The following is a 20,400-nucleotide window of genomic DNA, read 5'->3' as shown; positions in this document are numbered from 1 at the left end:
AAAAAAAAAATTCACTTCAGCCATTAAAGTCTTTGCCCCTTCCACTGAACAGCTCAAAAGGAACAAAAACAACTAACTGAGCTTCATCTCAATGTTTCTAACAACTAGCATAGAGACAAAGAAGCAAAGTTAAGGGGCTACCTCAACTTCTGCACTAAATGATCAAGTAATGAGTCAATATGATTTTATTGTTTTCTGTGTATATCCAAGTTCTACACGGTAATCATGATGACAAAACAAAATTTACTCTTAATGCTTTTGGGGGATTCTCTCTATTCCCTACTACCAAGTAAAACTACCAGCCTAGACCAGAAGATTAACCATGTGGCCTTGACTATTCTAAAGAACCTCCAAGGAGATTTAGTCTCGTCTCTTAGGTTCTTACTTAAAGCACATCATGATCTTCATCATTAAGTGGTGCTTATACAAAACCAATCTGTTCAACCCAAGGTAAGACTTTTTTTTCCCACTTCAGTCTGTATGCCAAGACTATACAAACAAGAACAAAAACACTGGAAATCTAGTTGAAAGTACAGGATTGCGGCAGAGAGATGATCCCGCACAGCAATGATTACCAAATATTCTGCAAGCGTGAAAACACTGAAGGTATAGAAAATTACCTAACATTCATATATTATGATAATGGGGAAGGGCTCCTATATTACTTACATCTATTAAATTTTAAGGGAAATTAATCCTCTAACCTCGGTCCTCAATGGAAAAGAACTACATTAAATAGCATACTGATTAACGCAGGTAATGAGAAAAAAGAATAGCACTTATGTTTAGTTTCACATATCACATGACACACATTAAACAGAATGTTAAAGTGGAAGTATACTGAAAACTTATTTTTGATATGAGAATTTGGATTTAGGTGTAAATATTCAACTCCAGACATTAAAGGCAATTAAAAGTGACACAGAGAACTTAACCCATTTTCCAGTCATATATCTTAGGTGTTGGTAGTTATTTTCTGATCTTCATTATATCTTCCTACGACCTTTGTCCCATTTTGTTTCTTCCTTCTTTTTCTTTTTAGTCCCAACACTCCTCTCCCTTCTCTGCCACCTTTTCTCTCCTGTGACCACTCATACATGGCAGAATATCAACCACCAAATTACTATTAACACAAAAAACTATTTTAAGACAACAGTTAAAAACTAACGGAGTGGGGCTTCCCTGGTGGTGCAGTGATTGAGAGTCCGCCTGCCGATGCAGGGGACACGGGTTCGTGCCCCGGTCCGGGAAGATTCCACATGCCGCAGAGCGGCTGGGCCCGTGAGCCGTGGCCGCTGAGCCTGTGCGTCCGGAGCCTGTGCTCCGCAATGGGAGAAGCCACAACAGTGAGAGGCCCAACTACCGCAAAAAAAAAAAAAAAAACTAACGGAGTAGGACTTCCCTGGTGGCACAGTGGTTAAGAATCCGCATACCAATGCAGGGGACACCAATGCAGGGGACACCGGTTCAATCTCTGGTCCAGGAAGATCCCACGTGCCGCGGAGCAACTAAGCCCGTGAGCCACGACTACTGAGCCCTTGTGCCACAACTCCTGAAGCCCGTGAGCCTAGAGCCCGTGCTCCGCAACAAGAGAAACCACTGCAATGAGAAGCATGAGCACCACAACAAAGAGTATCCCCTGCTCGCCGCAACTAGAGAAAGCTTGTGCGCAGCAATGAAGACCCAACACAGCCAAAAATTAATTAATTAATTAATTAATTTTTAAAAAACCCTAACAGCTCTGGATTAGAGGCTGACTTCGCAGTTTTACAGCTCAAGTAATTACTCTAACCTTACTACTAGAAAAATAAAAGTATATGCATACACATAGTTTCTTACCTCTTACAACTATAGTAACCCTCCACCAAAAAATAAACAGGAAAGTAAGGAAAGTAAAATAAACAGGAAAGAAGAGAGAAAAAGCAGTACTTTTAGGATTTACTAACCATCTTTGTTTAGTTATTTAGCCTTTGCTATAACTGATGACCTTGAACTTTAAAAAATATTCTGAATCAAGTCATTTGCCATAAGTGCTCTAGGTTGTTAATAACCAATACCACTACTTCCACATTTGTGGAGACTTTACCCATTATCTTATTTATCTTCCTGAAGCCCTGTAAGATAGGCACAGCAAGCACTCTTATCCCCACTTACAGAGAAAGGGAGAAATAGCTAGTAAGTGGGCAGATTCAGGAAGACCCCAAGTTTTTAGAAGCCTAGCTCAGAAATGTCTGGTTTAAACGAATACATATGACAATTCTGCCCTACCAAGAAACAGGGAACTGCTGGACTTCCCTGGTGGTCCAGGGATTAAGACTCCGTGCTCCCAATGCAGGGGGCACGGGTTCAATCCTTGGTTGGGGAACTAAGATCCCACATGCCGCACAGTGCAGCCAAAAAACAAAAAACAAACAAAAAACAGGGAACTGCTACAACCTTCCATCCAAGTTTAATTAGTATTACTAATACTAATTAGTATTAAAATTGGTTGTCATCGATTTTCACTCTTCAAGAATAACAGTGAACAATGTTTGCACAATAAGTATTCAGTAAATGATGTTAACTCATTTTTTTTTAAAGTCTACACATTTAAAAAAAATACATTTATTTATTTATTTAGGCAGGCTATGCTGGGTCTTAGTTGTGGCATGCACGTGGGATCTAGTTCTCTGACCAGGGATTGAACTCGGGCCCCGTACATTGGGAGCGTGGAGTCTAACCCACTGGACCACAAGGGAAGTCTCCTAACTCATTTTTATAAGATGACTTAGTCTGTCCAAAGCTAAGTCCTCTCCTAGAGCTATATCCCCTACTACCCAATTTGACATCTCTATACCCAAGTCAGCTTAGGAAGACAAAAGAAGACACTTTACCTTGCCCCAAACCTCTGGGTATCACTGAAAGGAATTACTGTATGTATGTGCTGGGGTTGCAGAAAAGTTTGGTTAGGATACACCATGTTTCCTACTTACCATACTGTGATGAGAAAACGTGTTCCCTGAAGCAGGCTGTGATATGGCACTCTGCTTCGAGTTACTGAACACCAGAGGCTGGGCAAGAGAAGGAGCCTGAGATGGATCCAGATTAGATGAATCATTCTCCATTGAAGATGGTGTTTTCCCCAACAGAACAGCAAGGTCAATTCTGGTGGAGAGATGGGAGCTTGATGAATAATGACTGAACATTCCAGCATTCCCCAACACCCAACTCAGATTATGGTTAGATCAAAATGAAGTCACTCCCCAGAAACACAAAGCCGTGAAATGCTTAATTCATCAAAATAACAGATCTGTAAGAGCCACAACAGTATCTACCTACGCTCCAATGAGGCTGCCAACCTTAATACTGTTAAATATTTTAATTTTAGTGAAATTAACTTAGTGAAATATCAAATGTTCGTTTTAATACAGCAGCTAGATAATTGGGCCAAAATTTACAAATTTTTACCCATGATTTTAATACTGAATACCTGTCATTACCAATATCTAATATATAAAACCACATACTAGAATGCTGGCATCCTCAAGCAGCTTTGGAACAAGAAGGGTTCGGGGAATTTTTCCCCAAATTTTAAAAATATTTCAAGTTACTTGTGGTATAATGAAAATATATACTAGGGGCTTTGCAAATTTCCTGAGTAGTAGGAGTGTCTTTTGTTTTTCATAATTGGTCTCTTTCAACCACAGTTTATGCTAATAAAGTAACTCAGGGTGGGACCCCTCACAGAGTTTCAAGAAGGCAGCTGGTCACCAGAAACTCCAAGAAAGTGATTAGAGAGTTGGAACTTTCAGCCCCACCAAACTCCACCCACTTCTAGGGAAGGAAGAGGAGCTAGAGACTGAATTCAATCACCAATGACTTTATCAATCATGCCTATGTAATGAAACTCTGATTAAAAACTTTTGAACAATGAGGTTCAGCGAGCTTCTGGGATGGTGAACACATCGATATGCCAGGAGGGCAGCACACCCAGAGAGGGCTTAGAAACTGTGCTCCACCAACCCCATACCATGCCCTATGCATCTCTTCCATCTGGCTCTTCCTGAGTACTGGTTATAATAAACCAGGGACAGCAAGTAAAACTCTTTGCTGAGTTATATGAGTCATTCTAGCAAATTATTAAACCTGAGCAGGGGGCTGTGAGAACTCCCAAATTTGTAGTTGGCTGGACAGAAATGTGCAGGTGGCCCATTTACAGCTGACCTCTGAAGTAAATAAAGGCAGTCTTGTGGTACTGAGCGGTCAACTTGGGTCTGCGCTAATTCTGGAGAGTTAGTGTCAGAACACCCAGCTGGTGTCAGAGAATTGCAGAATTGGTGTGGAAAAAAATCACAGATATTTGGTATCATAGAAAAAAAAAAAAAGTATGGAGGTTCCTTAAAAAACTAAAAATAGAACTACCATATGACCCAGCAATCCCACTACTGGGCATATACCCTAAGAAAACCGTAATTCAAACAGAGACATGTACCACAATGTTCACTGCAGCACTATTTACAATAGCCAGGACATGGAAGCAACCTAAATGTCCATCAACAGATGAATGGACAAAAGAAGATGTGGCACACATACACAATGGAATATTACTCAGCCATAAAAAGAAACGAAATTGAGTTATTTTAGTGAGGTGGATGGACCTAGAGTCTGTCATACAGAGTGAAGTAAGTCAGAAAGAGAAAAACAAATACCGCATGGTAACGCATATTTATGGAATCTAAAAAAAATGGTACTGATGAACCTAGTAGCAGGGCAGGAATAAAGACATAGACATAGAGAATGGACTTGAGGACACGGGGGAGGGGAAGGGGGAAGCTGGGGCGAAGTGAGAGTAGCATCAACATATATACACTACCAAATGTAAAACAGCTAGCTATTGGGAAGCAGCAGCATAGCACAGGGAGATCACCTCGGTGCTTTGTAATGACCTGGAGGAGTGGAATAGGAAGGCTCAAGAGGGAGGGGATATGGGGATATATGTATGCATATGGCTGATTCACTGTGTTGTACAACAAAAACTAACAGCATTGTGAAGCAATTATACTCCAACAAAGATGTATGAAAACAAGAAACACATTACCTCTGGTAATGACATCCTGAACATCCTATTCCTATTGCACTTCTCTTTAGGACATTCTGAATCAACAGCTATCATACCCAGGTCTAGAAATAATCCAAGAGTCTTTCAGGGGATAAAAATATTCCCTGACAAGTGTTATCTCCCTCTACTGACCCCAATACCTATGTTCAAATTCTAAAAATTTCATAAGCCAGATCCTAGGGAAAAAAATTATCACCATACTCAGTGGGCTAAGCAAAGATCATAATTATTAAGCAAGAGAAGAAACTACTGAACAGTTCTGCAAATTCAGAAATAAATGAAAACTTTCCACTTTCAGCTTCTCTTTACCTGACTTACTACAAGTTCTAAGTTCTAAGTTTTAATCAATACCTGTGATGCTGACAAGGCTGACCTATGTGTTAAAGGGCTATTTGGGGGAGAGTTAGCTTTAAAATTGTAATATATGGATTTCCACTCAGTAGATTACTAATATCAACTCTTACAAATCTACCAACCAACTTTATAGGACCCTAATGTGATTTGGTTATCATTATTACCGACACCATGGGAGTCTGTAGAGGTCCAGTGCCATTCTTCCTTACAACTAACTTAGCAGATACCCTCGGGAAAAGATACTAAATTATACCACACACTTGCCTCTGACCAGCAGTGATTGTCACATTCTCCGCAGGCAGAGGCACTGATGACACATTAGAGGCAGTGAAGATCTTGGTCTCAGAAAGCTGGAAAACAGAGGAATTAGTCACTCCTAGTGTTAGGTAAGTGTCAGTCAGAAACCTGGCACAGGTTAAGGGGAATTCAACATCAAGAAAAAGGGGAAAACCCTTTGAAGAGAGAACTATCTACTCTTAAGGAATCCTGAATGGACTGACCTTCAAGCCCCTTCTATCTATGCACAGTGGTTTTATTGAAGGGGGGGTAGCATCAAGAAACCCAATAAAATCTAGTGGAGTCACATAATATGCACTGAACTTACAGGAAGGTGAATATGCTAGACAGAAAAACAGAGAAAGCACCTTCATATTTTCCCGATACAGCTCCCAACTTCTACCTCAATCCAAACCATACTTTATCTTCCACTACTCCTCTCAAAGAAAGGAAGATCACAGCCAAGATGAAGACACATGTAAGTTAATTCTTGGCTTTTGAGCAGTAAGGGCCCAAGTGCTGATGAGTCGATATATGGAAAAATAATTTTAACATGCATTTTTTGGGGACTTCCCTGGTGGCGCAGTGGATAAGACTCCGTGCTCCCAATACAGGGGGCCTGGGTTCGATCACTGGTCAGGGAACTAGACCCCACATGCATGCCACAACTAAGGAGCTGGCGAGCCACAACTAAAGGAACCCTGGAACCGCGACTAAGGAGCCCGCCTGCCACAACTAAGACCTGGTGCAACCAAATAAATAAATAAATACATATAGTTTTTTAAAGGCATTTTTTGCCTTAAAACTGACTTTGTTACACCTAGTCTCTCCACTATAAAACACTAAAATTCGGTAAACAATTGTAGGGAATAAATCTTCCTACTATTCAAGTTGATTTTTTTTGAGGGGGGGGCATGCTGCCTGGTCTTCTGGGATCTTAGTTCCCCGACCAGGAACTGAACCCCGGCCCTCGGCAGTGAAAGCGGTGGTTAAGCAGACAAGCCAAATCTTAGAAAGTATTCACAAAGCAGTCTAGCTCTGCTACAATAGAAAAGAATCACCCTCTGATGCTGATACATCCAGAATTTTAAAACTCAGGCCTGAAAACCAAAACAGTTTGACACATCATTTCCTCTTATCATATTCTGTCTTGACTGAATAAATACAAGTACAGGAAGGTACATCCATGATCACGGGAAACTGTAATTCACAGCAAAAGCTTGACTGTGACCAGGGATCAGGAAAATTCTTTTACTCAGGTACTACTCCAGCGAATTCATATAGCTTGTTTATGTGCCACCCATCTATGAGGTTTCCTAGTTTAGTCAATCTGGAAGACAGCCAAACCTACATGTTCATCTCAATTACAATCACCACGTTGGGCTCTTAGTACAAAAACAAAAGGGGTCCCAGAGTCAACCAGACTGTAAACTTAAGAACTTGGTACTGTAACTCTCATCTGTACCCACCTCTAAACCAATTTACAGGACCATACACCAATGCCTGAATGTGAACCAAATAACTGATTTGCTCCAAGGAAAGTCATGTGCCACCAGAAGCTGTTACTCAATGCACTACCTGCCTAACTCCATTTCTAGTGCCCTACCCAACCACCATCTCTTCCTGGGATAAATCCGACAATCAGATATTGGACTTACACAAGTGCACTTGCCCTTTCCATAGTCTGGTTCCACAGAGTCCTGTTCATGCCCAGTCTCCTTCATATAACATATGTGAAATGTTCTGGCTCAGAACACTATTTTGGATGTAAAAGTTTTGGGTCAGAATCTTAAGGGTGAATTTTGAGGGGTAGAAACATACCCATTTTCTATCCCTAAACACCACTTAGGGATAGAAGGTACTAATGAGGAATGACCTGGGAATACCTACATCTTCATTCCAATCTTCAGTTCCCCACTCCTCTGTTGCAGTCCTCCATGCACCTGGGAATAAAGGAAAAACAATGAAGTAATTTTAAGTATCAGTACGAAGCACAGGCAGAAAATACGGATGTATTAAACTTTTGGCAGCCAAAAGTGTAACCAGAATTTAGTAATCAGAAGGGATTCTTGGGCTTCAGAGGGAGGAAAAGACTTTTTAGAAAGGGATACCTCAGAACAACCAGGGTTTTAATAAGATTATGATTTCACAGCTACTTTCAGTTCTTGTTACACAGCTGTAATAGGAAAGAGAGCCAGACAGTAAGAAAGAGAGAGAAAATGCAAGAGAGAGCAAGACTCCAATGGACCCAATGCTCCAAGCAATCTCTTAAGGGCCTTCAAGTCCTCTGACTTAGTAGTCCGTTCAGTGAAATGGCAGCAGACAATTTAAACTGAAACATGCAAGCTATACTTATTTGGTATAAGACAATACTGCAGGCAGTCTGAAGAAAGATGGTAGCAGGGGCAGAGGAACACAAATGGTTGCCACATTATAGTCAAAGGGCAGTGAAGAAGGAAAGGCTTGAAATCCAAACTGACAGCACTGACACCTACCTGCTATGGGAACTGAATTTAAAAATGCATACTCAGGGCTTTCCTGGTGGCGCAGTGGTTAAGAATCCGCCTGCCAATGCAGGGGACACGGGTTCAATCCCTGATCCGGGAAGATCCCACATGCCGTGGAGCAACTAAGCCTGTGCGCCACAACTACTGAGCCTGTGCTGTAGAGCCCATGTGCCACAACTACTGAGCCTGTGTGCCACAACTACTGAAGCCCACGTGCCTAAAGCCCATGCTCCACAACAAGAGAAGCCACCGCAGTGAGAAGCCTGTGCACTGCAATAAAGAGTGGCCCTGCTCTCCGCAACCAGAGAAAAGCCCATGCGCAGTAACGAAGACCCAACGCAGCCAAAAATTAAATTAAATTTAAAAATGCATACTCAGCAGAAGTCAAGTTTACAGATCGTATTGATTTAACTATAAGAAACCCCAATGGATCTGTTCTTTTCAGAAGACACGAGATGAGATTGAAAAATCAAATATGTGTAATAGTTACCTTACTGGTCCTAACTATACAAAACACAAAATCTGACCTGCTGAGGTCATGGCACAGAAAATGAAGGGACACAGTTTCCATAGGAGAGGTCCATAAATAATCAAACCACCTTGCACATTCCCCTGTTTTGCTTCACGTATACGCATATCCTCAGAAAAGGAACCTGCCATTTTTTAAGGAGTATAGGTGAGTTTCTATGAGACCTAAAATTCTTCCCTTCAACCAAAGAACCACACTAAGACACAGGAACCTCTGTGTAGCAAGGACCAGAAAACGCCTTATTTTCTTCTCTAGAATAACAGTATATATTTAATAATTCTTAAAACATTCTCTCCAAATGGAGAAAACGTCTTCCAAGAATGAAAGAATGAAGGCGTGGCATTCAGATTTCACTGTCACTGAAGAGAAATATTCTAACACCTACAAAACCCGTCTGAAATTCTCTTAAAACATTTAATAATGAAAAATCCTATTTCCTACAGAAAAATATGTTCAGTGCAATGCCTTTCCCAGGACAATGTTAAAACTGTGCCAGGGAAATTCCAAACCACTTAATAATGACAATGTTCTCCAAATCAAACTAAAGTCCAATCTCAGTTTAGACAAGTTACAAACCACACTCTTCTCTCCCTCTCTAGTGATGGCATTTTTCCTCCCCGTTGACAACCATCCCACCCTGGCTAACTGGAATCCAAAATCTGGGTTAACACATACACACAATTCTAGAATTGGAAGTGATCTAAGAAGTTATTTACTACTGAGAGGCTATCTCTCAATTCAAGAATTTTTTTTTCCCCTGCACTCTGGCGACTGCATCTGGAATGGAAAGGAAGACTGTAGACAGCTACTTGACACCTTCCTATATAGGACATATGGTCTTGGCTAAGGAAAAGGACTACACTGAGGAAGCATTAAGGCGCAGAAAGAGTGCAAATGCTCTGAACAAAAGATTAGGGCTTCCATTCCATCAGCAAAAAGCACAGACAATGTAAATGTTAAATATTCATTAAATAAACTAATTTTTTTAAGGAGGAAAAACAGGCACAGAATATGACAGAAAAAAGCAGAAAAATAAAAACCAAGAAGACAGAAAAATGACATATCCACAGATATTTCAGCTCATAAAAATCTATTAAATATCCGGGGCAGTTAGGCGCCTGGATGTATCATACCAGGAGCAGTCTCAAATTTTCGGGGATAATTTGACCCCTCAACCCCAATGAAATCAAGTCCTGAAACAAAAAAGAAAAGAAAAGAAAAAACAACCAGTGAAATTTTGCTTGTGAATGAGAATGTTTGCCCCCAACACACAATTCCCACTGTACCTGTGGATATTTTAAGGGTAGATTTGAGTCTCTTTTTAAATTAAAAAGGGAATTTGTAATTTACTATCATGAAAACACAAGAAGAGATCATGCATGAAGGTAAGTTCAAATCATGAAACTTGAAGGGAATGCATGAAACTATACTCAACACTTTCACACTAACAAGATGACAGCAGTGATTCACATAATTTTTCATTCAGCCACAAATCAAAAATTTCTGATTCTAGCCTCCCAAATCTGCTATTCTCTACTCGGTATAAATAAACACACACCTATTCCTTCCCTCTCTCTTTTCCCAACCAGATCCTTGTTGAAAATAGCTAAGGCTTTCAGTCTAGGACTGGGACTCCATGCCTGATTTTCTATCCACAACTAAAAACAAATCCCTCGACTTCTATTATCTTTTCTGCCAATGATAAAAAGCCAAATACCCAAGAACGAACTAGAGCTCAGAAACCTATCTGTTATTCAGACTGTTACCAGTGCTCTACAAAGCCATCAAGAGATGAATGAAGAGCAGTTCTAATGCCTCCAAAGTATAATAAGTTAAAACAGAAAAGGATATTTCATAGCTAAATGGTTAAGGGACTTCAAAAAGATATCTAGCTTGCCAATAACTCTACTTTAGCCTCCACCAATGAGAAATCTGTATTAAAAATGAGTTTATAAGATAGCTTGATGAACAAAAAGCAAGTAACATTGAGGACCTGAGGTACAGCATATTGTGGGCAGTAGATGAGAAGTGATTTGTGCCAAAGACCTTCCTAAAGACACAGGATTAAGGTAACTGATCTTTGAAAGGGGGTAAGGCAAATTTAACTGGATAAGGAGTCAAAGAGCCTACTTCATGCTCTACTATTAACCCTTCCTCCACTTTGTAAGAGGAAAAAAGTCTCAGGCTTTCCATGTGCTGGCTCAGCCAGAAAGAGGTAGCTGATCTCATAAGAAAGTACTCTGGAACCAAGAGGCTGTTCTTATTTAAAGTAGTACAAGTTATCTCTTACTCCCAAACACATCTTGGTGTATCCCACAAGCCTAACGTATCCTCAAACATATATACGCTACCCAAATATGCATCAAAGTCAGCTAACAAAAAAAGCGAATCCCATAATACTCTACCACACCCAGAAGACTATCCAACAAAGAGAGGCAGAAAGTCTCCAGATTTCCTTCTTGCCCAGAAACTGAGATTTCCCAAAAATTAAGGGAAAAGGGTACTCCTATCTCTGTATGCAGAAACAAATAATTTGACAGTGGGCTTTGATTCTGGGCCCTATTCATCTTTACAAGTAGGGACTTGATTAATTAATTCTGGGTATCTTTTCAAAAGGCAAAGCTAAGTAGCCAAACAGAAACACTAGGAAATACAATTGGAGCTAATGGTATAATGGAAAGAGCATGAGCTTTGAGAGTCAAAAAATTCTGAGTTCAAATACTAGCAAATTTCATAACCACTCTTGCAGTCTAAGTCTTATCATCTGGAAAGTGACAATAAATAATGTCTATTTCATAAAATAGTAATGAAGATCAGGTGAAACAGCATGTATAATGTGCCCATGGGCACAAAGTAAATGAAGAGAGTACACTGTAATTCAGTTGTCACCCCTTTCTCTCTCTGACTCAGCAGCCAAAAACTACTCCACTTTTTTGTTAATATAACCTCAAAAAAATTATTTCCTTAGATTCCCAGAGACAAGAAACTAATAAAAGTCACTCACTCGTCCCATCATCTGGTTCAAAGTGGCCAGTGTTGTTCCATGTATTGCCGCTATTATTGCCATAGTTATCATCAGTATTGGCCGGCTCTGCATAATCAGCTGGGTTAAAGGTTCTGGGAGGAAAAAAAAAAAAGAAGCTTAAGAGTCTCTGAGCTCTAAGCAGCACCAGAAAATTAACTCAAAAGGAGGGCAATCAGAATCTTGACTGTCTCTTTCCTAGTACAGATCAACCATGGCCCCATTCTATAAGCCTATAAGCTGTCTACTTTTCCTCACGTACCAGCTTACCTAAAATTTCATGGTATAATCTGAATTTATATCCACTATCCCTTTTGGGTTAGGACACCAATAAAATCCACATGAAGATTTTGAGAAAATAGCAGGTATCTGTATTCAAATGAAGCTATGAGATAAAATAATCCAGGTAGTAAATGCTTATCTCCCAAAAATAAGCCCTATGCCTACACACACCTGATGAAATAGTCCAGCAATCTTTCTGACCACATTTTGGTTATAGCTGCCTATTATCCTCAGGATACCAGGATATGAACCATGCTAAGACATTATGGTAAGGCTTAAGGAAAAATAAAAATTAAAGACTTTAACACTGGATCAATGAAACTTACCCCATTCCTTGAGCAGAAAACCTTCCTCCCCGCCTACCAGAGCCACCTAAAGAATGAGAAAAAGAGGTAGAAAGAAATATTTTAGAAGTTGATATAAAATCACCTTGCCAACTGAGGCAGCTTTGGAAAGTAAATGGTTGACATCATCAGATATTCCTTCTCTCACTCTGTAGCACATCAGTTAATATAACACAGCAGGACAATTATTATTGACAAGGTTGTTCCTTTGCTGATCAAACTGCTGGATCCTCAAGCAAATACAATAATAGCAACAATAAAGAGCAGAGGAAATGACATCTACCTTCCTTCCCACTGCCCACTCAGTAATCTCTAGAACTTGCATGACACCTCAACAATTAAGGTATCCAGAGTCCATGTGAATTTGTGTGGTTTTAAATAAAGCAGACCCCTACTAAACTAATAAGAGTAGCTTGCCCCCAATATCCATCCCGCCAACAAACTGATCACCTCTGCCTCGGCCACGACCTCTTCTGCCTCTTTCTGTGCCTCTTCCAGAAGGCCCTCCACTCTTGGTGCCATCTAATCCATTTTCCTGACCTCGAACTGAAATTTAAAAACAAAACAAAACAAAACAAAACAAAACACCACAGATGGCCAGAGCAAAGTGAATAGAAAGTATGTACATAAATGGTATGTATACATGGTGGTGGGGAGACAAAAACAAAGAAGAGAAAATGAGCTGGAAGGATGGAACGTGATGGTTACTAAGGGAATGGTTACTAGTCAAACAATTTTACAAACGGCTACAAGGTAACTTCATGCTAAACTGGGGGCTGTTGCTAGAAAAGGCTACATGCAAGAAATGCCAAGGTCTCAGAACAGATGATTTTAAGAAAAATCAAAAGGATGATATAATGGTTACTAGATCCAGCCTCGCAGGGCCCTGACATCCCTCAAGTCTAGACATTACTAACCCACAACTGGTTTTGTTAAAGCCCCATGCATACACTCTCGTCCGCGGCTGGCACCTCTCCCCCGTCTTGGTGGCCCACCACGTCGCCGACTATAGTCTCTGTCCCGGTCTCGATTTTCTTTGCCTTCCTCGTTGGATTCCGTTTGGCCACCGTCCTTCTGTCCTGAGACTCCTTTCTTCTTCCCAACCATCTCCCAGGAATGCTAAAGAAGAGCAGAGCATTCATGTCTTATCAATACAGGTTGCTACCAGGAAACCAGAGATAAAAGCTGGGACAACTATAACACTCTCCTCTCAGCATCCACATCTAAGATAACTTCTATTAGTTTATTTCTGTTTAAGTGGAGAGTATAGACAGAACCTCAAAACAAATTCTACACCTACCACTGCAAAATTGAAGCCCTTTTTGTAGAAGAGGTGCTTATAAGCAAATGGATTGCAGGGATCACTTCCAAAGGGGTTCCCAAGATCTCTATCCAGTTCAGTCATTCGGCGTGGTAGTCAAAGGACCTAGTTACTTACTGGTCCTTTCTTTCAAGTGTGTTTCCTGGGCTGAAAAAACTAATTCCCTTTGGATTCAGTGACTCCCAGTTTTTTATAGCCTTACCCATGTCAAATAAAGCAGAAAAGAAAACTGAAAGTTTGTAAAAGTTAACTCTGAATTCAGAATGAATGAATAGCATTTGACTCTTGAGTATATTCTCTAATTCAGCAACCTAGAATTTAGGAGGAAAACAACTGTACCTACTCCCCAACCCACACCCCTTCACACACACCAATTTCCTTTATTTAAAAGAAGACCAAATAGCAGTCAGGAAAGCACAGCCCTGGCCTTGAGACATGCTGACTATAGGAAGCCTTCCATTCCTGGTTTTATTCACTGTGTTCTCCCCTATACATCCTGAATTGCTACAATACGATTCAACCTTCCTCAAAGCAATTCATTCCAGATTGCAGGAGGGAATATTTGCAGTAAGGAAAATGAGCTAAACAGTCTTGCAAAAACTCATTCCTTAGGAAAATGAGTTTTATAAATTTGAAGGGTTTTTTTTGGCCTCGCCGTGCGGCTTGCAGGATCTTAGTCCCCTTAGCAGGGATCGAACCCAGGTTCTCAGTAGTGAAAGCGTGGGGTCCTAACTACCAGCGAGTTCCCTATAAATTTAAAGTTTTAAACACACAAATACATTGATTTACAAATTTTTGCAGAAAATATGTACAAATAAAAGTTCCAGTTCAATCACCAAGACTATCAGATCTTTACTATCCTAGATACCATCTAACCCAAACTACAATGGCCCTGTTGCTCAGCAACAGGTATCTAATATCCAATAACTTTGAAAATATGGAATAGTAATATGAAACTACTATTAATTTTATCAGGGTTGATAATAATATTGTGGTCATATAAAAGAGTATCCTTTAAGGGAAACATGCCAAAGAATTTAGGAAATAAAGTACTATGATGTCTACAACAACTTATTTCCAAATAATCCCAAGTGTCCACCAGTGGATGAGTGGATAAACGAGATGTGCTACAAACATACAATGGAATATTATTCAGCCTTAAAAAGGAGTGAAATTCTGACACAAGCCACAATATAAACCTTGAAAACATTTTGCTAAACGAAGACACAAAAAGACAAATATTATTTGATTCCACTCATATGAGGTACCAAGAACAGGCAAAACTTTACACAAGGTAGTGAAAATAGGTGTTACCCCAACCTGGGAGTCGGGAAACAGAGAGTTAACTGTTTAATGGATACACTAAACAGTTGGATACATTTCTAATTAGGAAATGAATAAGTTCTGGAAACAGTGGTAATGGTTGTCCAACATTGTGAATGTCCTTAATGCCAATGAATTGTATACTTAAAATGGATAAACTGGTCAATTTTGTTAAGTATATTTTACCACAATTTAAACATTTTTAAGCTCAAAAACAGTAAATTTAAAACTATACTAAAAGCATACCTACATATTCTAAGAAGTCCACAAGAAATAGTTTACTAAAAATTAAGTATCTGCCTAGCACTCGGCAGCTCCTTGTTGCCTACTCTTTCAACCCACCCGGATTCCACATTATAGCTGGTAGGTCAATTTTTGCTCACAGTAGCTTCAATCATAAATTATAGTAACCTTGTAGCTAAATCTACATCAGCAACGCTGGAAGCCAGACTGACACAGTTCTTCGAGTTTTTGCTACTCTGTCTCAAAACCTGATAGGTTTCAGAAACCTGTCACCTTTTTCTTCTCTATGGTTATACATCAGCTGCTGGCACCAGATGGGTTCTGTAAGTAAAAAGAATTACTATAATCTTCCCAAGGCACTGCCAGTTTTCTAATACGATCTCATCCAACCAAATACATCCAACATCGATTCCCACTGGTTTCACTAGTAGCTTGTTTATTTGTGGCATAAACCTACATTCTCTACCTTTTTTTCTTTTTTGATACTGTGAAAGGTCAGACTTGTAGCACTAGGCAGGAGATGCTAGAAGGTGAAACAAAATATGACTTGTGCACAGGAAAAAAAAAAAAAATTCACTTTTTTTTGGGGGGGGCTGTGCCATGCAGCATGCAGGACCTTAGTTACTCAACCAGGGATTGAACCCGTGCCCGCTGCACTGGGAGCTCGGAGTCTTAACCACTGGACCGCCAGGGAAGTCCCCCCAAAATTCACACTTTTTAGAAGTGTAAATAGATCCACCTCCACCTCTACCCCACTCTCTCGAAAATACAGAGGCAATTACTCTGGAGTAAACTCAAGATGAACCAGAACTGCTTTCTGATTATCCAGGCAGTAATTTTCAAACAAGGCCCATAATATAAAATCTAATCTAGGACCACACTTTTGAAGAGAAAAAGGTACAAATTTAAATTCAATGATTAAAAAATAGTTTTTCACTATTATTTCCCACTGCTTCGAGGAAACTGACAAACCTCGAACATTCAGCTAAAGTGACACTGTAACATCAGTAAGTTAATCTAAGGATGAAATCTGGTTATCAATCTCAACCAATGATCCCCTGAGTAAGACCAAGTAAATAAAAATGACTTCAAATGATACACTCCTCATTAAAAAAAAAATAATAAAGGTCTCTACTAAACACTGCAGGAACATCCCAAAGATTAATTAGTAAGGCAGAATCCCTGTTCTTAAGGGGCTTAACAATTTGAAACAGTAATAAGACAATAACAAAACACAGGATTCTCATTAAATGGAAAGGAAAGGAGGAGGTGAAAGCAACTCTAAATTCTAGGGCAAGAGTTCCTCCAATATCCCCTATCATCTCCAGGGATGGTCAACAGGCTCTAAAGTTTGTTTCTCTGCTCATTCAACAGAAGTAAGTTCACATGATGAAAAGGTATTGTGAAATGTAAAGCTGATACTGGTGGGAGTGTTCTGAAATCAAAATCCAGTAGTCTGTGGCTTTGTTCAATAGCAATAAAACATGTGAGCAGAAATCTTCCATGATTAGTAACTAAGGCTATTAAATAGCACCTCTAACTCAGACTAACCAAATCTTGAAAACAGTCACTAGCCTAGAATGAAAAATTTATTTCCAGGCCAACTAGAAGAAATTGATTTTATCTGTCTTCTCCTATTTATTGTACATAAATTTTAAGTATTTGCAACCTGCAGTTGATAATCTCCAAGACAGTTCCTTGCTTTATTTGGAGAATAAGATACTCTGCTTTAAGGTGAGTTACCCCACTTGCTATTTCTGGAATTTACTAGCCTCTCAACGAGGGACCCACTTTCTAGAACACTTTATTAGCACTCTACCGTATCTGGGTTTCCTTCCAGCAGTACATTGATCGCTCTGTTGACATCTCCGTTGCAGTCATGCAAAGCAATGACACATTCATCCTGGTTCTTGCCTGTGATATCAATCAACTGAAAGAGAAAGATCAGCAACCATCATGAACAAGCCTGCACTCCCCACAAAAGAAAACTAGGTGAAAAAAAGGGAGAAGACACAGGTGAGTTTGAAAAAACCAGGCTTAAAAAAGTAAAAAATGCAGAATTTTGGTACTCTAGTTCCAAAAGCAAAATATTAACAACCTGTGACTAGGGATGGGGCGAAAGTATTTATAAAGCAGTTGAATAATACAGCATCTAATAGAGAATCAAATAGGATCCAGTATACCATGACTTTCCACATTTCCTAGATGCCACAACTATTCAAAGCTGTTGTACAATGGTACCAACAAAGTCATTCAATAAACAAGAGATTAAAATTAAGGTAAAACCTCTGAACAAGGTTATCTGTCCAAAGGGGTACAATCAGACAATAAAAGCACTCATAATTCTTTTAATACTATAGTGGAAAATATCCTGATAGACATCAATTCTATTTTACTGTGCTTTGATCTTGATGTCTTTTCCCACAGCTTATGGCAAATTAGCGATACACTCACTTGTTTCACCTTTTCCTCAAAGTCAGCATCATTATGGTCCGAAATCATCTGTGCAAGTCGAATTTGTTCCGCAGTGGCCTAAGAAAGCATGATCAAGAGACAACAGTTTAGAGAAATAAGAGGGACCTATATAGTCAATATTCATCATCTCCCACCCCAATTTCCTTTTCCTTGTTACAAATGACCAACTAATAAAATGCTACCACCATGACAACAGAGAGTGAAGCTGTGACTATTTCAAGCTACAGTCTCTAAAAAAGCAGGGAGCTTTTTCACCTATGTTCACAGTTAAAGGGACTTTCACTTTGGGGTCACAGCACCACTTTAAAACATCTGTGCCTTAACTCAATTTCATTTATTTGCAAAGTCATGTGTAAACCCTGTTCCTGATTCTGCAATGACCAATGCCACCCTTTTATTCCTTAGGGATGAGAGTATCATTAAAGTTTAGTCTGAGGATACACTCAGCATATCTTGCAAGTATCCAGTGTATGTTTATAAGATGTCAGAAATTTTAGCCCCAACTGAGATTAAGTACTAAAATTCTGCTAGAAATTCACCTGGAAAAAGAAGTGAAAGAAAAATGAATAAGAGGGAAGTTCTAGTCTTACATATTCAATTTAACTGACCATAACCAAATACAAATTAATTCATTCATATTAGGTGCCAACAAATACCAGACTGGTTATTGGAAAAAAAAAAGATCATATCTAAATCCAACTTAAAAAAAAAAAAAAGAGAGAGAACTCATAAACCTCAGCACCCAAGTGCCAAGGAGGTTAATTTACTCTTTAAAACTGAGCAATACTCTAGGGTGTCTCATCTGTTAATCTTGAAGGAACATAGTAAAGATGCTAACTCCTCATGGAAAAGGAAAAATCAGATTAGGCCTCAATGAGACCAGAGAGGAAAACAAAAGACAAATTAGGGAAAAGAAGAGCAAAGGAAAGGAAGAAGGTGGCAAGACAAAGATTGGCTAGAGGGATGTCAAAGTGCAAGGTCTAAGAAATAAGAAACGTATTGCTAAAACAACCCAGATGAATGAAGGAAAATGCTATCTTAGAGATACAAAGCACAGGACCCATTCTTTCCAAGCCTCATAATGCAGTAAATTAAGCACACTGCATCACAGCATGTCATTAACAGTTATCAGGCCCCAAGTGAAAAGAGGCATGGATTAGAAAATAAGAATAAAGAACCCAAACTAATAATCCAAAGCACAGAATGATGTTGCACTAGATGGAAACCAGTATCAACCAGCAAGGCTACCCCATGGATCCATATCCCTTGGGTTCTTTACCTGGGGCCGCTGCTTGTGCTGTGTCTGATTTTGGTTTTGAGGTGGTTCCCAGTTTCCCCGGGCTCGGTTAGTGCCCACCGATGTCATCATTTACAGTATATACAAATAACAGTATTTACAAGGTAGAATACTGAAAGATTCAAGAAAAAAAAAAAGTTTAGATGTTAAATGTGGGCAAAATGTTTTCAACCTCTTTCATCAGCACCTTTACCACTTTCACTTCTTTAAAGAGACAAACCAACATTCGCCTGTTCTTGAGATAGATTTCCAGTATGATAAATTCCTTAGAGAACTATGACTATTAATCCATTTTTGTAAAACAAGAAATATATAAAACATGTGTTAAGTGATGGTTTGTTTTAAAGTTATGAGCACGATTTGGTTACAGTCCCCTATAGGCAGACTTTGTGAAGTTTTGCTATCTTGATAGTAAGCGAAACAATGTTAATAATCAAGTCTTCCAATAGGTGAAAATACCCAATGTCCCTTTGACAGAAGGAAAGATAATCAGCAAAGCCTGGAAACAAAAGCCTTCCAGGAAGGGGATTAGTCTATACTCCAAATAAAAACAATTTAAAACACTGTACTCAACCTACCTTTGAAAAGAGCTTTACCTGCCTTACAACCTTTTAAACGTAAGTTGCATGTGTCCTCCATCATTCGGGAAAGGACAAGCTCAAGCCTAGCCTCTTTCTTCCTCCCTCAAGTTTCTATCTCTCAGTATGTGGGGGCTCCCACACCTTTCAGCAAGGCACATATCAGCCCCAGTGACTTTGGCCAGAATCTCAGTTCCTTGGATAATAATTCTAACACGCTGCTTTTGTGGTTGCTTCTGTGGCTGCTTCTGTTGGTTTCCTAAGTCTGCAGTTCCAAGAAACCAGAATTGCAATTCCCCTCCACCACTCACCTTAATATATAGAGAATCCCAAATTTGTCCCAAACCAAAAGCATCTAGCCCAGAGTTTTATTTGGAAGAAAGTGCTTCTGGGAAGTCATTTTAGACTTGAGACATTACTGCCAGCAAGATGACTTTGTTGAGTCTTTACAGAGACATGGAACACACAGGGCCTTCCCAAAACCAGATCAGTTTTGTTAGTAACACTTCTAACAAGCAAAGATTCTATTGAATTTAAGTTGCCTTCATTCATACTTTGTTTTATAATGCAATCTCAACTGTTACATTTAGTAAACAAAGAAAACATTCATCATATGATGGAGTGCTCAAAATAAGGTTACATTGCATTGTTTTACTCCCTGCCAAAGAGGACAAGTTTATACTTTTCTGCTCTATACTGAATTTTTTTTCATTAATGAAACTTCATATAGGGTAATTTTAAGCTGCCCAGA

General features: G+C 39.4%; 1 protein-coding gene across 23 annotated transcripts in view; it reads right to left on the bottom strand.

Moving 5' to 3' along the window:
- The window catches only part of UBAP2L (ubiquitin associated protein 2 like), a 42,258-nt gene that overhangs the window by 19,316 nt on the left and 2,542 nt on the right, over nt 1–20,400 (bottom strand). For 9 of the 23 annotated variants that reach the window (XM_060090613.1, XM_060090612.1, XM_060090616.1 and 6 more), the window contains exons 2-11: nt 19,054–19,183; nt 17,754–17,831; nt 17,119–17,229; nt 13,363–13,531; nt 12,863–12,958; nt 12,395–12,440; nt 11,769–11,881; nt 7,619–7,671; nt 5,717–5,802; nt 2,973–3,144 (exon numbers count right to left, since the gene is read on the bottom strand). In XM_060090613.1, coding sequence (XP_059946596.1) covers nt 2,973–3,144; nt 5,717–5,802; nt 7,619–7,671; nt 11,769–11,881; nt 12,395–12,440; nt 12,863–12,958; nt 13,363–13,531; nt 17,119–17,229; nt 17,754–17,831; nt 19,054–19,143 — 1,014 coding nt within the window. In that variant the 5' untranslated portion in view covers nt 19,144–19,183. Of the gene's footprint in view, nt 1–2,972; nt 3,145–5,716; nt 5,803–7,618; nt 7,672–9,897; nt 9,958–11,768; nt 11,882–12,394; nt 12,441–12,862; nt 12,959–13,329; nt 13,532–17,118; nt 17,230–17,753; nt 17,832–19,053; nt 19,184–20,400 lie in introns of all 23 variants that reach the window. The other 14 variants (XM_060090602.1, XM_060090598.1, XM_060090599.1 and 11 more) reach the window with 3 other exon arrangements.

This window comes from Mesoplodon densirostris, chromosome 2, assembly GCF_025265405.1.
Source record: "Mesoplodon densirostris isolate mMesDen1 chromosome 2, mMesDen1 primary haplotype, whole genome shotgun sequence".
NCBI lineage: Eukaryota > Metazoa > Chordata > Mammalia > Artiodactyla > Ziphiidae > Mesoplodon > Mesoplodon densirostris.
Note: the sequence above shows the minus strand (reverse complement) of the source record. Positions and strands in the feature narration are given on the sequence as shown.